Source organism: Scatophagus argus, chromosome 13 (assembly GCF_020382885.2).
Source record: "Scatophagus argus isolate fScaArg1 chromosome 13, fScaArg1.pri, whole genome shotgun sequence".
Classification (NCBI taxonomy): Eukaryota; Metazoa; Chordata; class Actinopteri; family Scatophagidae; genus Scatophagus; species Scatophagus argus.
In genome coordinates this window covers 4,869,350-4,893,620 of record NC_058505.1, presented here as the reverse complement: position 1 = coordinate 4,893,620, position 24,271 = coordinate 4,869,350, and the positions used below count along the sequence as shown (strand labels likewise).

The 24,271-nt window shown below is 41.8% G+C and overlaps 2 protein-coding genes across 6 annotated transcripts; one reads left to right on the top strand and one right to left on the bottom strand.

Annotated features, from left to right (window-relative positions):
* Positions 1-723: 723 nt before the first annotated feature.
* On the top strand, positions 724-11,219 carry fubp1 (far upstream element (FUSE) binding protein 1). Of its 5 annotated transcripts, XR_006845005.1 has the most exons (21): positions 725-910; positions 1,329-1,452; positions 2,549-2,584; positions 2,697-2,733; positions 2,838-2,884; positions 2,965-3,036; positions 3,124-3,181; positions 3,297-3,459; positions 3,581-3,679; positions 3,846-3,941; positions 4,028-4,130; positions 4,401-4,640; positions 4,748-4,908; positions 5,004-5,155; positions 5,275-5,351; positions 5,543-5,668; positions 5,997-6,071; positions 6,510-6,572; positions 7,654-7,811; positions 8,045-9,989; positions 10,561-11,219. XR_006845005.1 is itself a non-coding variant. In XM_046407594.1 (20 exons), exons 1-20 carry the CDS (start codon positions 818-820, stop codon positions 8,051-8,053), a joined length of 1,989 nt encoding a protein of 662 aa, XP_046263550.1. In that variant the 5' UTR covers positions 725-817; the 3' UTR covers positions 8,054-11,219. The 5 variants fall into 5 exon arrangements, 4 of the variants coding, with proteins under 4 accessions (XP_046263552.1, XP_046263550.1, XP_046263553.1 ...); XM_046407594.1 differs by having other exon boundaries at positions 8,045-11,219; XM_046407595.1 differs by having other exon boundaries at positions 729-910; positions 1,329-1,419; positions 8,045-11,219.
* Positions 11,220-11,307: 88 nt separating this feature from the next.
* miga1 (mitoguardin 1) lies at positions 11,308-23,563 on the bottom strand. Its single transcript, XM_046407598.1, has 16 exons — positions 23,436-23,563; positions 22,023-22,179; positions 19,480-19,651; positions 18,644-18,762; positions 17,911-18,043; positions 17,683-17,819; positions 16,814-16,949; positions 16,583-16,683; positions 15,122-15,231; positions 14,934-15,006; positions 14,755-14,841; positions 14,574-14,672; positions 14,330-14,464; positions 14,013-14,066; positions 13,751-13,867; positions 11,308-13,248 (listed from the first exon to the last, which is right to left on the bottom strand). The coding sequence occupies exons 2-16, from the start codon at positions 22,128-22,130 to the stop codon at positions 13,030-13,032; spliced, it is 1,800 nt and encodes a 599-aa protein (XP_046263554.1). The 5' UTR covers positions 22,131-22,179; positions 23,436-23,563; the 3' UTR covers positions 11,308-13,029.
* Positions 23,564-24,271: the final 708 nt, after the last annotated feature.

Here is a 24,271-nt window from a genome sequence, read left to right as displayed (position 1 = left end):
ATACCTTAAAAGAACACTAGAACAAGCTGTAGATAACAAAACAATTAACATTTGCAATGATGGATAGGCCTGCAGCCTATTTCTTGTGAAGAATCAGCTACAAAGGGACATTCATGTCAGGTAATATAAGAAATTCTGCATACTCTTACTTTTACTAGAGTGCTGTAGGCCTATTACTGTACTGATACAATTTAGAGTCAAGTGTACATTACTGTAAAGTATTTTTTATTTTAGCTTACTTTCAGTAAATGTGCTTTGATGGCTGTAGATAAGTTGCAGTTTTTCATGCAAAGTCAATTTTAAAATATGATGCTTTGTTGTAGATGTCAACAGTAACATTAAAAAGTGTTATTATAACATTATAATAGCATGACTCTGATAAGGTCCATTCTACCTGCATAACTACGTTTGCTTTCATGTATATTTTGCTGCTAATATACCAACCAGTGTCACATTATAAATGCAGTATTTTGGATGGAAGTTAATGTTAAGTGATATAATATTTGTGTTGATGGCAAGACCAAACTGTTCGTGGTGGTGTGTATTCTCGCGAGAAAATATCTTAAAGCAAATTATACAACGACACACCAAAGCAACGGGAACCATGCCCCACGGCTTAACCATAATTTTTTACCAATTGTTACAAACTTGGAGCAGTTAACTCAAAAATCGCAAGTAGGTACCAGCAGATTGAGCAAAGACTTTTGTGATTGTTATCGCGAGAAATCATTTGACCGCGAGTTTCCCCGTCCACATCCTGTGAATGTAACCCGCCATCTTGTTGCGCCGAAGAGGAGAAGAGCATAGAGCAGCAGATATGGCTGACTACAGCAGCGTGGCTCCCCCGTCTTCTAACGCTGGTGGTGGTATGAACGATGCTTTTAAAGATGCTCTACAGCGAGCACGACAGGTAATACAACTACTAGATCTTTAAATCCAAAAGTAATTTCGAGGTCAGGACTAGAAATTGAGTATCGCTGCTGTTACATACGGCATCGCGGCAGGCTAAGCTAAGCTAACCGATGATGACTAGCTAACGTGAACGATACGCCACATTGCAAAAGTGAAAACAGATGTCAAACGGACGCAATCATCGCTGGATATAGAAATTAAACGAGGATTATAGATTATTATTATACCAGCGCGCTGTATTGGTTAACAGCATGACTTGAGTGATAAGAAAAGTGCAAGTATTCGGTTTCCTTTGTTGGTCCAGACTTCCGGACTGTAGCAATAGGCCTCAACCAGCGTGCTTATCCTCCACGCATGAAATATGATCAAGGAATTAAACAAGAATCTAACATATTGCTATTTATTTTGTTTTTCAGATTGCAGCGAAAATCGGCGGAGATGGCGTTGCGGCACCCCCAACAAGTGAATTTGGTTACGGAGGCCAGAAAAGGCCCCTGGAGGACGCTGGTGGGTATTTTCCCATGCCTAACCTGAATATCGGTCAGTGACTCAAATCGATTCAATGCAAGTCTTGATAGTGTTTGCCTGTGTGTTTTTAGCTGCTACCAAGTTGTGTTTGCCTAGAAATGTTTGTACCTCATTAACTCCACATCAATACTGTAATTGTAACAATGTGCATTTCCTGTAATAGGTCTCATTATTCTGTATGTTAATGCAGTTATCAGCAGTTCATTTTCGTGTTAGTAATGTTCAATTTTAGTTTGTGCAGATTGTGAGTTATTGCATGTGTTAAGAGCTGGATGAGATTTTTCTCTCTGTCCTCACAGCTGTTTCAAATCTGTGCCTGGTATGTTTGAGAAAAAAAATATTTAATTTAAAAATGTAGGCATGGGTGATGGGAATTTTGAGTCATTATACGATCAGTACAGGTTGTGTTATTGTTGATTTTTAGGGTTTTCACCTTGAAATCAGTAAAGTGTATGTAATTATAAATAGAATCTCAAATTGCATCATTATCCAGTGAATTTCTAGTTTATTAGGTATGTCTAGCTATAGGTAAACATTGTAAAGACTAATGCAACAACCCCACAATACACCCTGCCTTCATTAAGATCGTGATGTTCAGTTTTTACTTAAGCATTTTCAGAGAGGTCTGACTCAACTTTGTCATTTTGGATGTTTTAGTTTTGTGCTTGAACGGTGGTGCAGATGAGTGGCAGGTCTAATATTTAGTCTTCCCCAATTACTTTGAATAGAGTGGACAAAATATTAGAAACATTTAACGCAGTTATACACAGCACAACAAACTGAAGCCTCCAAAGGCCCCTAGAGGGGAATGAACATCTCTTCTTTAGAAGTTTGAACAAAAAATTAATTATTTAACATTGAAGAAGGTAAGCTTTCTATCAGGATAGGATATGTGTACTTAATAAGCTGATAATTAAAGGTATATTCCAACTGTATGAGTGATTGTTACGCTGGCTTCTGGAGCTGAATACTTTCAGCAGCCTTTGCCTTAACCCTTTATATTTCAGGCGATATTGATAGACTTTTCAGACTGAAGAACACTGTGTTAGCAGTGTGATAGTAGGGATGATGAGATGCTTATGCTGGTTGTTATGTCATGTTGTTGCAGACCAACCAGAGACAAAGAAAGTGGCTACGAATGATGGTAAGTGGCTCCAATTTTTGACCATTTCCTACTGAAAGTAATTGGCCTAAAATTTGGCATAAACTGGAAATAACAAATAAAATGTGCTATGTTTTTGCTTTGTTTTTTCCAGCTTTTTCTGCAATGGGAGGAATGGGAGGCCCCCCGAGGTAGATATTCAAGTTAAATTAAAATATTCTAAAATATTTTTGTCTTTACTTTTGATCTTTTATAATAAAACTTACCTTGCTTTTTTTCTTTCTTTTGTCTTCAGGTCAATATCAGAAGAATTCAAGGTCCCAGATGGAATGGTTGGATTCAGTAAGTTTCCATCCGACATGTAACGGCAAAGCATCGACTCAGTGATGTTGTTTGGAGATAACACTTTTTTCCCCTTGCAGTTATTGGAAGAGGAGGTGAACAGATATCACGTCTGCAACAGGAATCTGGATGTAAAATACAGATCGCACCTGGTAAGATCTGTTGCATTAATAGTGAGGAATCATAGTTTGGTTTATTGTTGTATAGTTTGCATGAACTGCTCTTTCTGTGTGTTGCAGACAGCGGAGGGATGCCAGATAGATCGGTCACTTTAACGGGGCCACCAGAGTCCATCCAGTAAGTGTTTTTCTTTTTTTTTCTGCAAGTGAAATCTTAGTTTTGAAAGCATGTTCATTTTGAGGGTATTTGTCAGGTTTCAGGCTGTATGCTATGGTAACTTTTCTCCCGTCAGGACTGCAAAGAGGTTGCTTACAGAGATTGTTGAGAAGGGGCGTCCATCCCCAGCATTCAACCACAACGACGGCCCGGGAATGACTGTCCAGGAGATTATGGTCCCTGCCTCTAAAGCCGGACTCGTCATTGGGAAGGGAGGAGAAACCATCAAAAGCCTTCAGGTGAGGGTCCATTCAGTGTTTGAGTTCCTGGTTGATTTAATGTCCTCGGGGGGATGTCTCTCACACGGGATCACACATTAGACAGAGACTGCATGTTTTGGATTATTCTCTTAAACTGCAGGAGAGAGCTGGAGTGAAGATGGTCATGATCCAAGACGGACCCCAAAACACAGGTGCAGACAAGCCACTCCGCATTTCAGGAGAACCCTTTAAAGTTCAGGTGGGTCCCTGGAATCATTGCACTTCTAACATTATAGAACAGTACAGTAAAGTAAGATGAAGCTTGTTTTATTTTCGAATGTATATGAGCCATTGACATGCCTCATTATTTGTCTCCATGGAGACCAGCGGAGGAGTTCTGTAATTCGTTATACTTTTCTCCTCAGCAAGCCAAAGAGATGGTAATGGAGCTGATAAGAGATCAAGGCTTCAGGGAGCAGAGGGGCGAGTATGGTTCACGAATTGGAGGAGATAGCTTGGATGTGAGTATTTTTAAGAAGTTTCATTTATCAGTGTCGAGACAAGGGTTTGAATCTGTTTGTCAACTTTGGTTTTGTCTGTTATTTAGGTTCCTGTTCCTCGGTTTGCAGTAGGTATTGTGATTGGCAGAAATGGAGAAATGATCAAGAAGATACAGAATGACACAGGCGTCAGGATTCAGTTTAAACCAGGTGAGTTTATGAAAAGATCTGAGATGCAAGCTTGGCCAAAAGCAATGTCATTTGGATACAGCTGAAAATGTGAATGGTCTGTGATGAAAACTCATGCACCACGCTGAAAAGCTGATGTATAACCCTAACCCTAAACTTCTGAGACCTGCACAAAGACTTTGGAGTAATGTGTAACGAGAAAGTTTTTATGTCAATTACAAGGCACTTGTATGTTTAAATCCCAGTAACAGAATGTCATGATAGTCTCTAATGACTACGCTCTCCCTCCAGATGATGGCAGCACACCAGACAGAATAGCACAGATCATGGGTCCCCCTGATCAGGCTCAGCATGCAGCAGAAATTATATCTGATCTGCTGAGGAGCGTCCAGGCCGGTGGGCCTCCAGGACATGGCGGTGGCAGGGGCCGTGGACGTGGGCAGGGGAACTGGAACATGGGGCCCCCTGGTGGCCTGCAGGAGTTTACCTTCACTGTGCCGACCATGAAGACTGGCCTGATTATTGGAAAGGGCAAGTACACAGCAGAGATCCACTTTGTTGAATATTTAAGTGACGGAATTCAGTAGACATGAAAGTATTTGACTGTTGTGGTAATTGGTTGTTCCTGAACTCTTCAGGTGGTGAGACAATCAAAGGCATCAGCCAGCAGTCTGGTGCCAGGATCGAACTACAGAGGAATCCCCCACCCAACTCTGATCCCAACATCAAGATGTTCACAGTTCGTGGTTCCCCTCAACAGATCGACTATGCCAGGCAGCTGGTAGAGGAGAAAATTGGGGTGAGATACTAAGAGTTTATTTATGGGAATATTTATGAAGACAGTTTGTCTCTTCATAATCTTGTTTACTGACCGGGGAATGTCTTTGTCTCCAGGGTCCAGTCACTCCAATGGGTGGCCCACATGGCCCCCCTGGTCCTCATGGAGGTCCAGGCCCACATGGTCCACCTGGACCCCCTGGACCCCCTGGGGCTCCAATGGGTCCGTACAACCCTGGACCATACAACCAGGGACCTCCAGGACCACAGTGAGTCCAGTGGCCATTTGTTTTTACTTCTTAAAAAGTCTTAAAAGCTCTTAGTGATAACATAAATACTTAAGTACGGGTGAACTTATGGCGAGCTGATTGTTGTTGTCTCTCATCAGTGGACCTCCTGCGCCTTACCAGCCTCAGGGATGGGGCAATGGCTACCCACACTGGCAACAGGGACAACCTGATCCAAGTGAGTATCAGTTTGGCAAAAGTTAAAAAGCTCTTTGAGGTTGTCCTCTTTGAGTAAAACCTTTTGTTACTTTGCCAGTTAAAAGTCAGTAACTCAGACTCATATTGCATAATATAGTGGCCAGCTGTAACTAAGTTTATAGCTTTTATCCTGGCCTTTGTTTGGTAACAATACTTGCTTGTTGCGTCCAGATAAAGCAGCAGCCGATGCCAACGCAGCAGCGTGGGCAGCCTACTATGCTCAGTACAGCCAGCAGCCACAGGCTCCCATGACCCCAACGAGTGGAGCTCCTGGCACGACTCAAACCAACGGCCAAGGTAACTGAAGTCCTTCTCAGTTAGCAAAGTGTCTTCTAGAAGAAACTGTTTAGCTGAGTGTAGAGCAGCGCAGTTTATTAGCTTTGCTTTAGTAATGTCCTGTGCCCATGTCCTGATGTGGCTAAGACGAGAAACAGGTTGATTTTGGTTTCAACTTTTGAATGACTTTGCTTTTGCAGAGCACTTTTTTTTTTCTTAAACTTCTACATTACCCCAGGGACAGGATAGTTTTCCTCCACCATCCCTAGGCTGAGAGCTCGACCCAGGCAGGTGGAGGACAAACCGCTGAGAATGATTTACTAATTACAAGTACCGTTTTTTTTAACAGGTGACCCACAGGCTGCAGGTCAGAGTGGACAGGCAGATTACTCCAAGGCCTGGGAGGAATATTACAAGAAAATGGGTATATGAACGTAGCTTCAGTGTACATCTGTTAACACAAGACAGTCTAAACAGCCACTTGGCATTCATTCGGCTTCTTTTTCAGGTCTGGGTATTTGTCAGTACTGCTGGCCTGCTGTGGAGTGTTTTCAGTGTGCATCCACTTGGTTTAACATTTGACGCCTGTGCTGTTTAGACTGCAACACTTGTGACTATCTACAGGACTGAGCTGTCGACACAAACCCAACTTTAATGAGCTTAGAGTAGTTTATTTTCTTTACTATCTTAGGGTTTTATCAACACTGATGGCAGAGTTTTGCCATGTGCCATGAATGTGTTACTGCTACTGAGTTTGTGTAGAGTTAAATGATGCACGGTAGGGTCCATGTTGTAAATTTGTCTCGCAGTTCATTAGACACTTGGACTCACTGACATGTTTTTTTTCCTCTTCTGTTTGCAGGTCAACAGAGTCAGCAACCTCAGGACTACACGAAAGCCTGGGAGGAGTATTACAAGAAACAAGGTCGGTACTCTGAAATCAGGCTCAGTGCCGCAATTCATTAAACATTTTACACCCCACATAAAGATGTTAATTTCAGGTTTGTTAGCTGAACTACTGTTAGAGCTGCATGGAGTTACAATGAGGTGGATTCAAGTGGGGTTCACTGTGATAGAGGGCACAGATGGAGAACTGCAGTCATGATCATTTGGAGGATAAGCCCAAACTTCCATTCATTTTCTGTGTCTTTTAATAGTACACCATGCATCACCTTGACAACGAATGACATCTTAAAAAAAGGGATAACACAGTATTAAGTTTGAAGGGTGGCTGCGCTCCTCCAGCAGCCCTCTGTAGTAGAGTGGCTGCTCTCCCAGCCGCCCAACAGAAAGTCAGAAGGTTTCTGACCTGCCACCCGGAGAAAGTGGTGCTGGGTTCGTTCCCCTTCTTACAAATATCACCTCCACCTCAGAGAATTTAAACTGAGGTAGCTGTTGAAGCTTTGTTACTGCTTAAAGTGTTGGGTTTGGTGGTGTAATAGTGTGTAGCTCATATGTATAGCCACAATCCCCCCCTCCCCTTTTTAAAGTAATAATTACCCAAACCTCGATGGAGAGCTGCGGTGAAAAGATAGAAGACTGGTAGATGTTCTCTCTCTTTCACCTCCATTTAATGAAACCCTGTTGGCTCTGACATTTTCAGTGGTGTATCTGAAGAAACTGGGCGTGTTTGTCATCAAAGAATTAGATTGACATGTTAATTATCTGCAGCTGTTGCCCTTTTGATGGGCTGTTAGTCAGATAGTACAGTGGGTGGAACACTGAGTGAGACTACAGCCTAGTGACAATATGCATTATAAGAGCTTGTAATACATTACTTAATAAGCAACAATAAATGGATTAAATTATATTTCTAATACGAAGATAGTGGTGACAGAGCCAAAGTAGGACATTTTAAAACTGATTTCACACTGACCTGGTTTTCCTTGTTTTGTCATCTGAGAAATTGTTTTTACATTGCAGGTGTTTTGAGCATTTCCACAAGAGGAATTTAGCAACTTAAACCAACGCGTACCAACGGGTTCTCTTGTTTGTTTATCCTCCAGGTCAAGCGGCCCCTCAGGCCCCAGCAGCAGCCGCAGCCTCCCAGCCCGGAGGCCAGCCAGACTACAGCGCTGCCTGGGCGGAGTACTACCGCCAGCAGGCCGCGTACTACGGCACAGCCAACCCTCAGACGATGGGTGCAGCGCCACAAGCCCCTCAGGTACACCCCCGATAAGAATCTGCCCTCCACATCCAATGAATACTCAATTCTTTTGTGCCCTAACCCCCTTCAGTCCTCAGGTTTCACAGGGTTCCAGTGACTGCAGCAGCTTCACAAACTTAACCAGAAATATTTCCTCCCTACGCAGGTTTTTAACTTTTAATTTTGGGAAGCTGAGTCCACTGTTTCCGCTGTTAACATGCAATGTATTTTCTATGTATTTCTTTGCACAGGGCCAGTAATGTGAAGTGGACATAAAGTAAATGCTACATTGTCGAAACAAAATCCTTTGTTAAATGTTTGGATGCAGACGCCTTGATGAAGATCTTAAATTTCCTTGGTTTGAAAGTGTTTCACATAGATGGCAGATTACCCGGCGAACACGTCCTCTATCCTTTTTTTGTTGTTTTTCTTTTTCTTGTAAATGCTTTGTTTTTAGTGAGGTAATTATACATATGGTCATTCCAGCCCCTGTATCTACATTAAATGTGGTTAGAACTCATGTTTATTAAACTGTAGACATTACCATGTAAATCATCTCAGTTTTAAAATGCTATTGCCTGTTGTGTTTTTGCAATAAAACAAACTGAAACCTCCTGTGTTGGTAAGTTGGGGTGGTCTTAAACCAAAGGGGTTGAGATGAATTTCTGTATGTTTTTGTTTCTTTTACTGGGGCAGGGCGGGGGTGGGGGTTGAACTGTCCAAAAAGATTGACTCAAAGTTGTGCTGTCCTGTCTCTCTCCAACTTGTCTATGAGGCTCTTAGATACGTTACGTGCGTGAGGTGATCCTGAGCGGTTCAGACCAACAAACGTCCTTTTTGATAGACATAATTTTTAATACTTCTGTTTCCTGACATTGCTCTGACGTTAGCAGTAGACAGATGTTTGTCATGGGAATGTCGACAGATATCAAATGTGTCGTAACTCATGCATTTGCTGCGTTGCTGTGGCGCCCGTTTTAAATATTTGCTTGGTTTGCTGACATTGTTGAGGTAGTATGCACTCTATTTTGCCTTGATAGACACTTCCTCCTCCACAGGCAAGTTTAGAAAAGCGGTAAGCAAGTATTTTTTTCCTAACATGTTGCCCAGAAAACATGGTTGCAAGAAATGTTGCATATTTTTAGTGTTATATATATTTTTTTTGTGCTGTTCTTTTTCCAGGACAGTCAGGTAAATTGCCACTGTATCCAAAAAAAATGCATTGAAACGTTTTGTCTTGCCCATTTGAAGTTGCGAACTAACTCACATGTATAAATTTGTTTGTTCAAAGAATGTTTTTTTTAATATAAAAACATTGCAAAAAAACAAATCCTCGTATTTGCTGTGCCCATTCTGTTAGTGTTTATCCAGTTTAAGAACGTAGATGTTGTAGGGTCGGGGGTGGCTAAGCAGTCTTCGTCCATCAGTTGAGCCCTCCTATACTGTAAGTACAAAACTGTGACTGACTTTCCGAGATACCCGCCTCTTTTTGATGCTTTACAAACTGCAAAACCATGTAGTGTTTTTTTTTTCTCAAATATTGTCATTTTTTCCCCCCATGTCCCTGGGTAAGTATGAATTGTTCTGAGGAGAGGATTAGTGCTTAAGACACATGTTTCTGAGACTTATTTCCCCTTGTGTGACTCCACAACGTTCAGACTTTGAATCTCTACAGTATGTTGATGCTTTGTAGCCTGTTTGTGTGGGAAGCATTTCAGTGCCAGTTGGATTTTTGAACTGAGGGTTTGAATGTCAGCACTCTGTTGGTAGGAACTGTTAAAGGAAGTCCATGTTTTGTTTTTTCTTTTTATTATTATTATTTCCCCCCCGGTTTTAAATTCCTGACTTGTTAAGTGCCATTGACTAGTTGAGACTGTTCTGTTTTTTAAATGCCAATTTATTGCAACATATTGCTTAGAACAAGTCATACTGCATAACTCCAGTGTAGCATGCTTAGGTTTCTGCCATTACTTTAATGTCCTATTTGAGCATGTGGAATGCTAGTAGCGGAAGTGCTTCTGAGCTAGTTCAGTGTTGATCATGACATTTTCTGAATGAGCACTGTTGTGAAAGGCTATTTTAAAGATTAAAAACAAATCTGACTGCATTGTTCACTGATGGCAAACAGTGCAATATATCTGATCTTTGCAGTGTCATCCCAGACCTTGCACCTTAGGTTCTGCTGCAATAACACAGGTAAGCGAAACCTAAGGAAAACAGTGTTTTTTTTATTATTATTTTTGTCCTGTGACATGACCAATTACACATGCAAAGAAATGCTTACCTGTGTTTAACATGCCTCAATGCATTAATGCCTAGTCATAAAGAGATGTCCAGGATCTGTTAAGTAAGAATAGCCCTTTAAAATGATCTGCTTTCATTATTGAACTGCATGATATGAGTAATGTAATGACTTTGTTAAATGAAGTTTTCAAAAAGTGGCTTTACCTCGAAAACGTTGTTGTATAGGCTCAATGAGGAAATGTTGTCTTTGTGCTTAATATTTGATACTGGCCTTATCTTTGCATCCTGGTAAGTCTGACAGTGACAGTATATTGATGCTTTGGACAACTTTTTGACACTGGTATATTAAACTGCATGCCATGCAAACTGTTGCAGAAGTTAGCAATGTGCTCAGCCACTAGGTCACAACGGTGAAATACATGATTTTTTTTCCCTTCTTAATATCTGTCGTGGTGTGAATCTGCCCTCAAGTGCAGTGCAAATCTACCATTGAAACGCTGCTGCCTTCACTTCTCGCTCACAGTGTTGGAGGATGCTGCAAGCTTAGGTCATAAAATCAGGCCCTGTCGTAGTTTGTCCCCAAAAGGAGGAATCCTTTGAGTCACAATCCCACTGCTGAACGTAGACCGTTCAAGAGCTCCAGTGATAAGGTAAAACAGCAATGCAATGAAATTTAAAAAAATTCTGTGATTGCAAAGTGTTGGTCAGATGACATGTTTGTTTTTAGCTCGGCTTGACTTGTTTTCTCTTTAAATCATGATGCCACAGTGTTTTCAGAGTTGTCTAATGGTTGTTTATCGCTTCAATGCCTTCATCAGTAACCTTTTCAGTCAATAGGAATGTGCTTTAGAAAGTTGGATGAGGACAGGAACTAACGTACTTTAATTGACATGCACTTTCATTGGCAGTAAATTGGGGGTTCAGTTTAAATCACTTCTCTCTGTAGTTAACGGGTCACATATTGTTTGTTTGAGGCTGTTCTCTCTGTACATGTGAGAACACTCAGTGTTTCAACACGCAGTTCGTGGGGGTGTAGAAGACAAAACAAGGAGCATGCCTTAGAGGTAAAATGGTTTCATGTGCTGTGTATTAATATCAGTCTATTGAGTTTTGTTTTTCTGAATGACTGTTTTGACTTTTGAAATGTTGCCATGTTCATTAATAAAGTTGTAACAAACTGGATTAATTTACTTGAGTTTTGTTTTGAATTGTAGAGAACTTGAAGTCTCAAATTTTATTTTTTACTTAAAAAAAGAAAAGCCCACAACAGTCAAACACATTCTCGTTCTTTATTTTCTTCTTTTATGCACAAAAACAAAGTGAACACACAAATGTAAAATTTTCTTCCCTGTGAGTTGTCAACATCCAGAGACTTGGCTTTCCAGTCTGTCTTAATGGAATTAGTGGTCATTTGTACCTTGATTTGTCACGTCTCCTTTTCATACTGGCCCTGAAAGCTTCCAATCCTGATGCAATTCTGCTGTCGGTGATGAGGGACAAAATCTTTACTGGCCTTCTGCAAAGTTGTGCCTCCACTGCAGTTGAGGCAAGAAAGTAGGTCAGCATAAACCTAATTGTTCAGTAATCTGAGTTTTGTTTTCCCGATTATTAATGTGGTCTCTGGTACGTCAGTCCCAGCTGATTGGAATTGGCTTGTTTTGTCCAAATGTGCTCAGTTTACCATCCAGATTGATTGAGGAAATCACACTAAGGAGGACTGTGGAATTTGTCCCACATCAGTTAGTTTTGGAATCACCTCAGGAAGATTTCAAGGTACATATGAACATGTGGGTGTTGTTTTAAAAGACACCTCAAAAAAATGTGAACCTGTCAGTTACATTTAACACCAGTCATTTCTAAATAGCTGTGTAGTATTTTGCAATGAAGTGTGTCTTCAGCATAGGTTTCCTGTTTCCTCCACTGCTCAAATCTGTCATGCTGTGTGTGTGTACAGACAATAATCCATTGTAGTGTTTTTTTTGTTTTTTTTTTTAAACGACAGGTAGAAAAACACAGACTGCAGACTGACATTCAGTGGTGAACTCAAGGCTTCAATATGTGCATTCACAGTAAGGCTTCTTGTGTGTTTACCTGTCACAAAAACAACTGAGTGGCACAAATTGTTGTCACAGCTGCAGGAGTAAGCAATAGTGGTGTATAATCTTTCCTTTCCTGAAGGTGACGCTATGCTGGGATTATGGGCTTTGTGCCCGAAAACAAATTTCCCTTTAATGTAAGTAAGTGACTCCAGTCAACACGTTTCGCAATGCCGAATCCCTTTGTTAGCGACTCCTCTGGGCAACATGTGCTTGTAACAAAAGCACAGAGCACATTTAATGGGTTTGCATTGCTGATGCTCAATAGGATGCAGAGATGCATCTAATAAATCTCTGATAAAGCCTATTATACAACACTGAAATTCACACTACTGAATGTTTGAAGCTGACGACAAAACCGCTGCTGCATAAAACTCCAACCTCTAAAAAAAAAAAATAAAGCCTGCATCATGTAGCTGTATAGTAAAATAAACACTGTAAAACTCCTTCTTCACCACACACAGATGCTCTCTGGCAATAAATATTCCCTAATGTATACAGCATAATATGTACTGCAAGAGAATTAATACAATCTCACAGCAAGTTCAAGTCACGAATATTATTGCTATGATATTTTTAAAACTAATGTGCGCTCTGCTCCTATGGCACAGTGAAAAGGCTCGGGGAGAGGAGATGACGATCAAGTGTGAAGGCATACAGCTGGTACAGTTCATGTGGATCCACAGCACGATGGGGGATGTGATGAGTGGATCCGAGAAGTTTTTAAGTGAGCGTCTGGTTTAACCTCTTCTGTGCACCGGATGGGTGGATAATCAGGTCGTTTTCTTTGGTCCAGTGGTTTGCGTGAAGATATACATTTAGACATAAACATTCAGATCTCTGCGTGTGTAGTGTTTGATGACCGTGGGTTTTATTTGGACATAAGTTCCCATCTCTCACTGCACTTGTGCCTCCAGCAGGGTGTTGGGCACCAGCTGTACCTGTTTGGGGTTGCAGCTGTTGACGTGTCGCAGGGTGTCAGCTCCAAGGTAGGCCAGCAACAGTTCAGAGCGCCGGTGCAGCAGGTGGAGCATGTCCTCTGCTAGACTCTCCACAGAGGAGTAACGCACTTTGTCCAGGTCAAATATGTCCTTCAGGAAGTGAAGCACTTGATCCTGAAGGGGAAACAGATCATTTGTGAGGGAATACTTTCAGACCAGACAAGATTGATACGTTTATGTTCTCTTTTGGAGCCCATACTTGTGAGGATACTGATGGAAAAAAAGGTTAAAGGCAGATTTAGAATAAATACGACTAGTATTTGTAGTGCTGGTGCAAATTCTTTGGCTTTATTCTGATATATTCTGAGATGTTCTTCTCTTAAGAGTACGTAGGCTTCTCATATGAACTGTATGGTGAAGGTTTTCTGGTTGTGCTGCAACATTAAATGAGTTCAATTGTCCAATCAAACATAAATGAATTTAAAAAGCTGAATACTTGGGAGTGAAATCTGTGTGTCTTGTTAGGATTAACCAGCAACACAAATATGAAAAAGACAGCTTGCTTAGGTGGTCACATGAGTTGTTGGCACCAACAGAGACAAAGACCCTGTTTGAAAGAGGACTCTGGCAGATCTCATGTCATCATCACACATCATGTTCTGGTGCTCGGACTGACCTTGAAGAAGCAGCAGAAGTCGTGCAGGGAGCTCTTGGGCCCCAGGAAGCCCCAGGCGAGAACGGGGCTGATCTGTTCACACACAGCGTAGAAATGGGCGATGAAACCGTCAGGCACCTGCAACACAGTCCAGATGTTACTGTAGTGACGTCAGGACAGAAACAACTAACAGACCTGGTAGGTCTTTGGTTAATAAAATGTAGGACTTTTAGCGAGTAAACCAAAGCAACAAACATTTTGAAGCCACTGGACTTTCACGCACCTTCATGTGCCGTCGTTTCTGCTTCATCAGTGACCAACAGCTCGATGCCACCGCCTGGGAAATAACATAAGATAAGATAATCCTGCAGATTAATCAGCTATGAAAGCATCAACTTAAGAATCACGATGGAGGAAACTACAAAGTATCTAGTAGAGAAATGTGGACTCCTCCTAATATTTTCTGTTGGCCATTTTCAAACTAACCTCTACAAACTAGTTATTGCAGTATAATCATGAAAGTGCAACAGAGAACTCAGTGATTGCTTTTTAATTCTCTCACTCTTACATGATATGTAAGTATTGTATGAGGTTCCTCACCGTCTCTTTGAAGGAGCTGTTGAGCCAGCGGTTGTTGACCACGTTTTGGATGGAGATTGGTGGATTCTCCAGGTCCTCGAACGAGTCCATCAGGATGAAGTCCAGCACTACATCATAAAAGTTCAAGTGCTTCACCTGGGGAGAACAAGTGTAAGATGCTATGGCTAAAAGCTGCTGCTGGTGCCATGTTGTGGTCAGATGTTATTCAGGGGAGAGAAGTCGAATTATTTGGTAGCTTTCTTACCCCTCGTGTTGCCAGCTCCACCTCTGTGTTTTCCCAGTGCTCGGTGTGTTCCAGGAAGGAAATCATCTCTTCAAACACCTCCTCAAATCTGTTTGGGCTCTAAAAAACCAAATGACAACAGTTAGGAAGGTATAGCAGTCACTGAGGTCTTACTGTTCGCTCACTGTGTGTTGGGTCTTACCTTCTGTGCTTTAACTATAATGGAAGACAGTATTTTCTTTCCCGTGTCGGCCAGAAACATCCTGGTCGTTCTCTCGCGCAATATGAGCTGGAGAAAAAAACAAAAACATCTTACTCTTAATAGATCCACAATGGTGATTGTAATTCAAACGCATTGTAATTCATTATCTCCTGCTGTACCTGGCACGCCTGCCTCACACAGTGCAACTTGGCCAAGAAGTCCATGTCTCCGAGACACTCCAGCATCTCAGTCCTGAGAATGAAGATCGAGAGGACGACCAGATTAAGAAAATGCGTCATAGGAAACGGACCACAGCTTGTTCCAGGCTTCCGGGTTCTGAGTGTGTTGTAATAATCGGCGTACGCACCGCAGCACCCTGCAGGAGATCTTGCCATCCTCGGCCATCTGCAGCGCCTCCTCGTAGAAAGGGTGATGACCCAGAGCGAAGGCGCTCCTCAGCTCTCTGTGCTCCGACAGCTGATGAGGAGAAGGACGGCAGAGGACGTTACTGACCGAATAATGATCATTTTGATCTCGTTCCTGTCAGAGAGAATAACCTTGAAAAGAAGACTCCTTATTTGTAATGCAGTGCGTCCCTCTGAGACCTCCTTTGAGTCTTGAACATTCATGCAAAAACAAAGAAACCTGTTTTGAAAAGGGGCTTGTGGAGTTTCTGTATTCTCTCCTGACAGCTAAACCCGATATGTTGTGTTAGACGAAGAAAAGAGAAAGAGGACTCTGAAGTTCTTCCGTATTCTAATCGAGGTGCTGAACGTTGAGATCATCTTGGTCTCGAAGGCTGAACCTGAAGCTTCTTCCTGAAAGGAGGTACAGGGTCCACCACGTCCTGGATTACACTGTCACTGCTAAAGTTATCCCTGACTTTCTGCACCATCATCAGTTAGTGTATTGTGCTGTTTTCATCACCTCTTCATCTCGATGTGGTGTGTGGAAGCTGTAGTGGAGCTGCTGAGTGCCAGCAGGCTGAACGTTGTGTAAGTGAAGAATGCTGAAGGTCTATTTATAGTGACTCGCTGAGTGTGAGTGACCCAGTTTGACTGCTGGGAGTTCTGCCTGTTTTGACATTTAGTGCTCTATAAAACCTCTACTGGTTTGAGGGTATGAATACTTTGATAAAAAGGTTTTCTGAATTTTATACAAGCAGCTTCTCCATACCCAACCACAATTCAACTACATCCTAAATCACCAGCATATTTTTGTACTTTGTGGGTCAAGTGCACCAGTAGCACCGGACACAGAGCTCAAGCCCCCCCCCACTGACTTAATGAGTAAAGAAGATCAGCGGAGTGCTGGTAAACACCAGGTGGTGAGCTTACAGGAAGACCAGAGCTGTTTGAGTCAAACTCCTGCTGTGGACTGAATGCAGTTTCACATGGTTTGAGATTCAGATGTTTCCTTGTTCCTCTTCTGCTCACTCAGGTGCTCACCACAGGTCTATAAAATGGTGAAATTATGAAAAAAGCTCATCATAGTTTTTCTGAGCTCAAAGTGAAGTCCTTGAAGTCCTTCTGTTGTCCAAAACCCAAAGACTCTTCATTTACTATCATAAATAACAGAGAAAATCAGAAAATTCTGACATTTAAAAAGCTGGAACCAGCAAATGTTTGATGTTTTGTTCGTATTTTATCTGTGACCCAACAAGCGACACCTGCATGATTACTTCCAACTCATAATCAAGATTATTTTGCAGTTTTAACCGAATGTTACATGGTGTCAATATAAGGCTCTCTGAATCAACATGAGGTGAATCAAAGCTTCGCCTCCTGCTTCGTTTACAACATGATGAGGATGATGATGTCTCTCTCACCTCAGCAGCAGACACAAATGAGTCAGTGGAGGCGATGCTGATGCTGTCTCTCAGACAGGCGTCATCCAGCTCCTCTTGGGCCAAAATGTCCGCCATTTTATCTGTAATATAATATTACGCCATATAACCTTTGTAAAGTCTTGCCTCAAGCTGGAGCACGGGATGTACACATTATTTAATCTTGTGTTGACCATAGAGATTACATAACGTTTGGTATAATCGGTGACTCACCCTGGCTGCTGCTGCTGCTGCTGCTGTGGGACGAGGGCTCCGACATGCCCAACACTCCCTCAAACTCCTCCTGGAGGCTGTAAGCTCTCTGCAGCAGAGACCTCAGCCTGTGGATGAACTCTGCACTGATCACATCCTGAACATAAAAACACCCAAGTTGAACTTTTGAAGCATGACTCACAAAGCCAGAGAGCTTGCTGCAATGCTAAACTCATTCAAATGAAATAACCTGTAGAGACTGAAACGTGCCAACACGGGAAATTAAGACATTTTTGGATTCTTTCAAACCCAAATTCTCTATAAAGATCTCTTAGTAGTTGTTTTGTGAGAATCCCCCCACCATGACCTAATTATTAATAAACTTCCTGAAGAGGCGCAGCACAGTAGGGGAATATCCCTGACAGAAGACTGAGCAGCAGACTACACCTATGTTTGGGTGCTCAAGTATAACCCTTTGACCTGCACTAATCCGAAACCCTTCCATCCAGGTTAGAGCACCAGTGAGTTAGCCGTTATGCAATCCAAACTCCGTGACACCAGTGGGTTGCCACAGTTGGTTTTTCATGTATGTGACCTGTAGTGCAGCGTTAGTGGGCTGCTTCCTCCTCTCTGCCTTCCTCTGGTAAGAAAAGGAGGGAGAACACAGACGAGAGTGCTGAAAACGTTGGCACGAGGCCCGAATCAACACGGACTCAGACTCTTTGCTCTCTGGCCGAGGGAGACGCTGCCAAATATTCCTTTTATTTATTTACAAGTTTGCACAAGCCAGTTACAGATTGTTGGGGGGTATTTTAAAAGGCAGGACAGTGTGGCCTTCACTTCTACAAGTGGAGTGTGTGTGTGTGTGTGTGTGTTTTCTGTGCGTTCACCTCCATGCTCTGCTCAGCGATGGCGTCTCCAGCTCCAGTTTTGACGGCTGCACAGCTGGCATCGTCGTCGCCCTGCCTGCTCCTGAATGTCAGCGCTTCCTCCCATCGCCTGAGAGCCTCCTCAAATAAATCCATACCTGCAAACACACACAGAAGGTCTCGTAAACAGATTACAACAAAAGCGTGAGTCTGAATATTTCCATTGTTTCAACACGCGAGCTTCTTCACCCATAAGATAGAGGTTTTCAGGTGTGGTGACAGGTACGTTGACCACACTGCACATGTCGGCTTCCCCCGCTCGGTCCCAACAGGTGGAGTCATTTGCGCAGGTGCTGCTGCTGGAGGAATTCATGCTTCTCACCTGCAAAGACGCGGCAGAAGAACAACGTTAACTCTGACGTAGTGGGAAGCAGGTCAACCCCATCAGCTTCATTTAACCTTCAGGTTAGAAAAGCTGCGGTGAAATCGACAAAGTCAGCAGCTACAGAGGACATACTAAATAGGAAATTGTTCACTCATTCAGGTCACAGGCCTCTCAGTTTCTAATTAGCTTAAATGTGAATGTGCAGCTCATCCTCTTTTTCAGAATTACCAGGACTGTAAGAAAACTTTTTCGTTTACGAAATGCATTCAAAACTGTGGTGTCAAATTGCATATCTCATTACGTAAACACAAACCAATTGTAATCTGTGAACTTTGACGGGAATGCTTTGAATGTGAATGGTTGACTGTAGCTTCATAACCAATGAAAAACAGAAGCAGCTCTTTAGCGAACTCTTAACAGCCTCATTTCCCATTAGGCAGAAAGGTACACAACCAAATTAAACCCTCATAACACAGGCAGGCCTGATGATGATGATTTGTTTATAAGGATCAGAGCTACTGACATGACGATAAACAGAGAAACAGACCAGTTTGTTTGCACGCCTCACTCCAACAGTGGACTGTGCCTTCGTCTTACCGAGGCCAGGCTCAGCAGAGACCCAGACAGCTTTCTGTAGCGTCCTGACGTGAGAACCAGACCGGAGGAGCCGTCATTGTTGGAGTCAAGGGAGAGAGTGACGTCTTGACTGGTGCTATCTGGGCAGATAAAGACATAAGAGATAATGTTTAACAGACAGATCAGAATGCAGGAAGCAGGCTACATGAGCCTGTAGCAGAGTTACACAATGGACAAACCGTGTTTCAGGACTGTGGACGTAATGTCCGGCTGCGGTTGCCATTTGCCGTTTGAATCCTTTTCTCCTGTTTTAATAGCTGACTTTCTGGCTCACCTGCTACTCAGAGTTGGTTTGTGGAAACAGTTTTTACGGGCCAAACTGAGGCAGCAGGTCACACTTTGATCATTTAGTAAATATTGCTTGCGACTGCCAGGGTCACTGCTCATTTGCGTGTTCATGTGTTACATGTTAATTTAATTCACATCCAATTCCCAACCCGGGTCACCTAGTGGCATTAGCAACAGTTCAACAGTTTGATTAATTGATTTTCACATGTGCACAGACAAAGTTCACTCTGCTGCTAAACTCTCCCATCACTGTTTCAACACGTATAAAATCTGCTCTATGTGAAGCTGATAAAGTGCTGGCTTCCCTGCCAACTGCCCAACCGCTCATTTCTCTTTGAGATCAATGACAAATCTTCCCTAGTGAAATTACAAGCATTTATCTTCAACCTGCTGTTCACAGTTCAAGGTAATACAGGAGCCGTCGAACACGTCGGTCTCATTACACCACAAACCAGCTAACATACTGAACAGATCACAAGGAAAAACATCACATGGTTAGAGAGTTTCACCGTTCTCTGCTGAGGCCGGGGAGAAAAACTCAAAGCCGGCCTGCTCCCACTGAGGCGAGGGAGTCTTCTTCCTGCCCTTCCTCCTCTGGAAGTGACGTGCAAGGAAGAGGAGCGAGACGGCGCCGAAGGCAGTGGCAGCCAACAGCTTCTTGGTGCCTGTGCTGACACTCACCTGGAGGACGGAGGGAGGGAGGGAGGGAGAAAGGCTTTCATTTGGGGTCTTAAAAAGAAGTCTGAGCAGCAGTTTGTTTTCTTCTCTGTTTGGTTCATGTGAAAAGAAATAAAATCTGTCAAAACTAAATCTCGTGTCTGCAGCTTCACACCTGACATGATCGCATTGCCTTTTTCTGAACGTGGGAGTCAGAAAACCCGAAAACTAAAATAAATCCCAAAACATTACTTCTCCTTTATTAAATCATAGCTGTTACATGTAAAACAGACAAACTGTTCCATTTCATAAGTCTGCCATATTTTGTTCAATACATATATTTAACGAAATGAAAGCCACAGAGAAAAGCTCTTTCAGGACTGAGAAAAATGTTTTGGGAAATGCTGACTCAAATAGCAGAAAAACGTTTTGACAACAGCAGCTGGATAAGGCAAAGCAGCTCAACGTCAAACACTGGCCATCCAATGAATATCAAAGGTCAATGATAGAGCAACTAAGGTCCACGGTTGGATTGATCCTTGAGACTGTTTCTCTAATGTCTCATCAAACAGTGATGATGATTTAATGAACATGTCACAGCACAAACTTTGGAAAAAAAGAAGAAATAAATCAAACACAACACTTAAAAAGAGTACACTTCCTGTCTGATGAGAGTTCATTAGAGGATGCAGGACTCCAAATATCCTGAATACTGATGCTGTAACAAGCAGCGCAGACAATCAGCTACCAGCCTGTCATTTAGATTTGAAAGAATCCATTTCAGATGGCGTGCAGAGCCCCCCTCCATCTATAGATAAATACGCAGAATGACGAGGGAGATTATCCACACAGACGCCGCCGCTGCATATTCCCTACAACTCAAGATTACATAAACACTGAATTTGGATTGATGACAGCCATAATATTGATTCTTTTTTCTCTCTTTTTTTTTTTTTGAAAAGGCACTAAATGGGCTGGGATGATTAAATTACAGTCCTGCAACATCTGTTGCTGTTTCTGTTCGTGCTAGAGGCCACATGTCAGGTATGTTCCTACCAGACCTGCTACGTGACTCTGGCCACACAGCCTCCTCATGCCCTCATAAACACCACAACATGATAGTCACAAAGGGAAAATGTCAGTGACTATCCAGAAGGACAAGACCAGAAAAAGGAAAACAAAAGCACTTACAAAAAGCTAAATATTTACTAAAAAAGGTGGAAATATTAAAGCAATTGAGAAGTTTTGCTGCACTTCTTTTTTTGTTTACTTCTAGCCATTCATTTGTACTTTATTTGTGTACTTGCTAAGTATAAATTGCATGAATGAATGGTCTCAGACGTTCGTGCATTTTGTTTAAACATTTCAAAGACCCATTTTGAAAAGTTCCCTTTCAGAAAGATCACATACTGCGTTATACGCTTTTTAAAAACACAAACGTGTCATGGAGCTTTTACTCTGGTAGATTTTTAAACAAAGTCTTCTAGTTTGGTAAAATATCCATTTAGTCACATTACTAATCAAGTATGATACTGAAGTGATTGTTTCTAAGCTGTAACTGCAGTATTCAGACCTAATAGCAGTAAGTGTTCATGCTAGGCTCAAATCACATTTACTCTTCACACCTTCTCATCAGCAAGAAGGACCTTCAAGCCCAGCTCCAACAGGTAGTAGTACTACATACAGTATAAATAGATGCAGCCACAGGCTCTCCTAACAAGCTTAGAGGGAGCACTATGAACGGAGTTGTGCCCGAGTCGGTCCCATCTGACCTTCAGACACTCACTCTGACACCACAGATGCATTTCTGATCGCACTGCAACTGACAAAGTACAAAAACACAAGAAAATAAACACATTATGTGACAAAGCTGGTTGAAAGTTTTTGTTGAGCAGGTCCCAGTGTTTGTATTTCCTGTTCTACCAGTATTCACATGAGGATGCAACAGAACACATGACCACACGGGGTGAGGGGTTACACTTTACCTTCTTCAAACAACCAAACGCTGCTAAATCACTTGTAACTTGTATTTATTTCCTCTGATTCAGTTTCAAGTTGTAAAGGTACTCGACCTCCATATTTCCTCTGAAGAATTTGTGTAAGGGACTGATATAATTCTGCTTAAAATACTATCAACGGCGAGAAAAAAAAAAAAACATAATAAAGGAAAAAGTAATTACAAAGAACAAGACCCTCCTGCTTTGGTCCAGCTATTTGTTTAGGCCTAAACAAATCAAACGGAAACAGCCAGTGTTTGCAGTACAATTAAGGAAAAGGGAAAGAGCCTGCAACTGCACCCTCGACAAAACTGCCTCTCATGACACAGACAGAGAAAACAATAGGAACTCAGCATAACAAAGCCGTCGACCAACTCCCACCGCTTTCAAACCCTCACCTGAGCCAGAGAGCCGCACACGGACAGCGGGAGGTCGACCATGCGCAGGGCAGCAGCTTTGACAGACAGCCGGGTGCTGGTGAGGGTCTCATGTGTCATCGTGGCCATCTATCCATTACCTGGCAGCCCTCTTACCCTCATCACCATTCTGCTAGAGCTGAGGAGTGAGCGACATGCAAGGATTTCACCTGGGTGGCTCAGGAAGGGATATAATCACAGTGACGATATTACATAAAGCCTCTGACAGTCACCACTTGCGAGCAGCTGTTGCTTACCTACTCTGAGTAGGGTAGGGCTAATCAACCACTTAAATGCTGTTAAGATATTTTGTGATTACATAAAATGCTTCATTATTTTCCCAGTTTTTACTTGCATGACAGCTATGACAAAAGACTCTCAAATGAGTCACTCGCTGATCTACAGGACTATCTCTTGACAAACATGCCTGAAAGGAGTGGCTGTCTGAGTGCACAAAAAAATTAGAGGCTTTATCTTCCTGCAAACATCGCAATACTTTTACTAAACACAGTCACACACTACCCCATCATCTAAGCCACAGTATAATCCACCTGACAAGGCAACATGCAACATCCAATTAAGTTTGGACAAGAGACTAATGTGGGTTATCACATGGCTGATTATTCCATCTGACGCCTGAGTCCTACCATGACAAAATGTTTGGAATATTTATCATTGCTCCTCAAGTAATGCTGCAGTGTGTGTGTGTGTGTGTGTGTGTGTTTGTAATGCTAATTAATTTCCAGTTTGCATTTTGTATGAATAACATATTGTGTCCTAAATGATAGTTTTATTGAGAACCTGCATTAAACCACAAGCAATCCAGGCATTTTGCAATTTGTTATTGTATATTACCTAACTCTATTTTAATTAATTTTATTACCCTCTTCAGTGTCTTTTAAATGTTCTTCTAATGCCTTTTCCTCTTAACTGTACAGCAAATAAACTTGCTTTGCTTTGCCTTGTCTCGACATTGATCAGTTCCATCATCATAATCTTATAATAAAGAAACAGTTACAGAAAAGTTATAGCTTTCATTCTGAATCACAATACCAAAAACATCTTCCCATAAATTAGCTGTTTCTTTCAAAATTTCAAAAGATCTTTCCAGGAACAAAAAGGCTCAATGAATAAAATCAGTATTCTCACTATGAAACAGTCTGTCCAGATAATAATATAAGTACATGGACAGAAAATGTTAGCAGTCAACTGTCACTGGCCTGGCTGAGTAGCTAAAAGCTAACTTATCTAACGAGGCTAATAACGGCTAGCAGTGTAAGCTAAATCTGTCATGCCGGCTTGAATTAAACAGTCAAACAGATAAACCCGTCATTTTTGCTGATTATTCCCCAGATAAATACGATAAACTGAATGTATAGATGATATCACCAGTACATTAGGGGGTTCCTCCACAGACTTCTCTCCCGTCACTTCACTCAGTCCTCCGGTTGACCTCAGCTGCTGCCGAGTGAAGGACTTGAGCGGCAGCACGTGTCTAACCAGCGTGACTTTCATAATAAGAGCATGTTTCCTGTCATCTTTACGGCGTCTCCACGCCCCCGTTCGGCTTTCTCAAGAATTACAATTTGTTATAGAGGTAATTTAATTTACATATTTCAAATTTATGTGTAATCTCTAAGAGGTTCGATTTACATTTGGTTCTCTTAGTTATTCATGAAGTCTAAGAAAAAAATTAATTGTTAAAAGGGACAAGAACTGTAATCAGTTTTATTGGCCAAGCGTGTGTGCTCATAGTAGGAATATGACTCCATTTTTCATTGCTCATGAAGCACTTACACAAGATGGACATAAGAGCTAAGAACAAGAACAAAGCAAGATAAACAAATAAAAGACAACACACATAAACAAACAAAGAACAGATAGGACTGTTAAACTATGTGTAGAAGGATGGGGGGACGGGTAGGTGTATATCAAGAGTTAAAATGTTAACTTTTGAAGAAAAATTATGGGATTTTTTTGTTTAAAGTCAATTTTATGAGACAGTAGGTATTTTTTGGTAAATACTTTGCATCTCATTTTTTTAATTAAGGGTTAGGGTTAGTTAACTTTAAATTTTGAATCTTATCATCCTAAACTTTTAAATAACTTTTTAAACTTCTTTATGGTCAAGTCAACACTTAACTGCAACTTATTACGGCAGTATATCTCCATCTTATACAAGTTGCAAATTTCTTGTTTTAAAAGCCAACATTTTGACTTATTATCACATA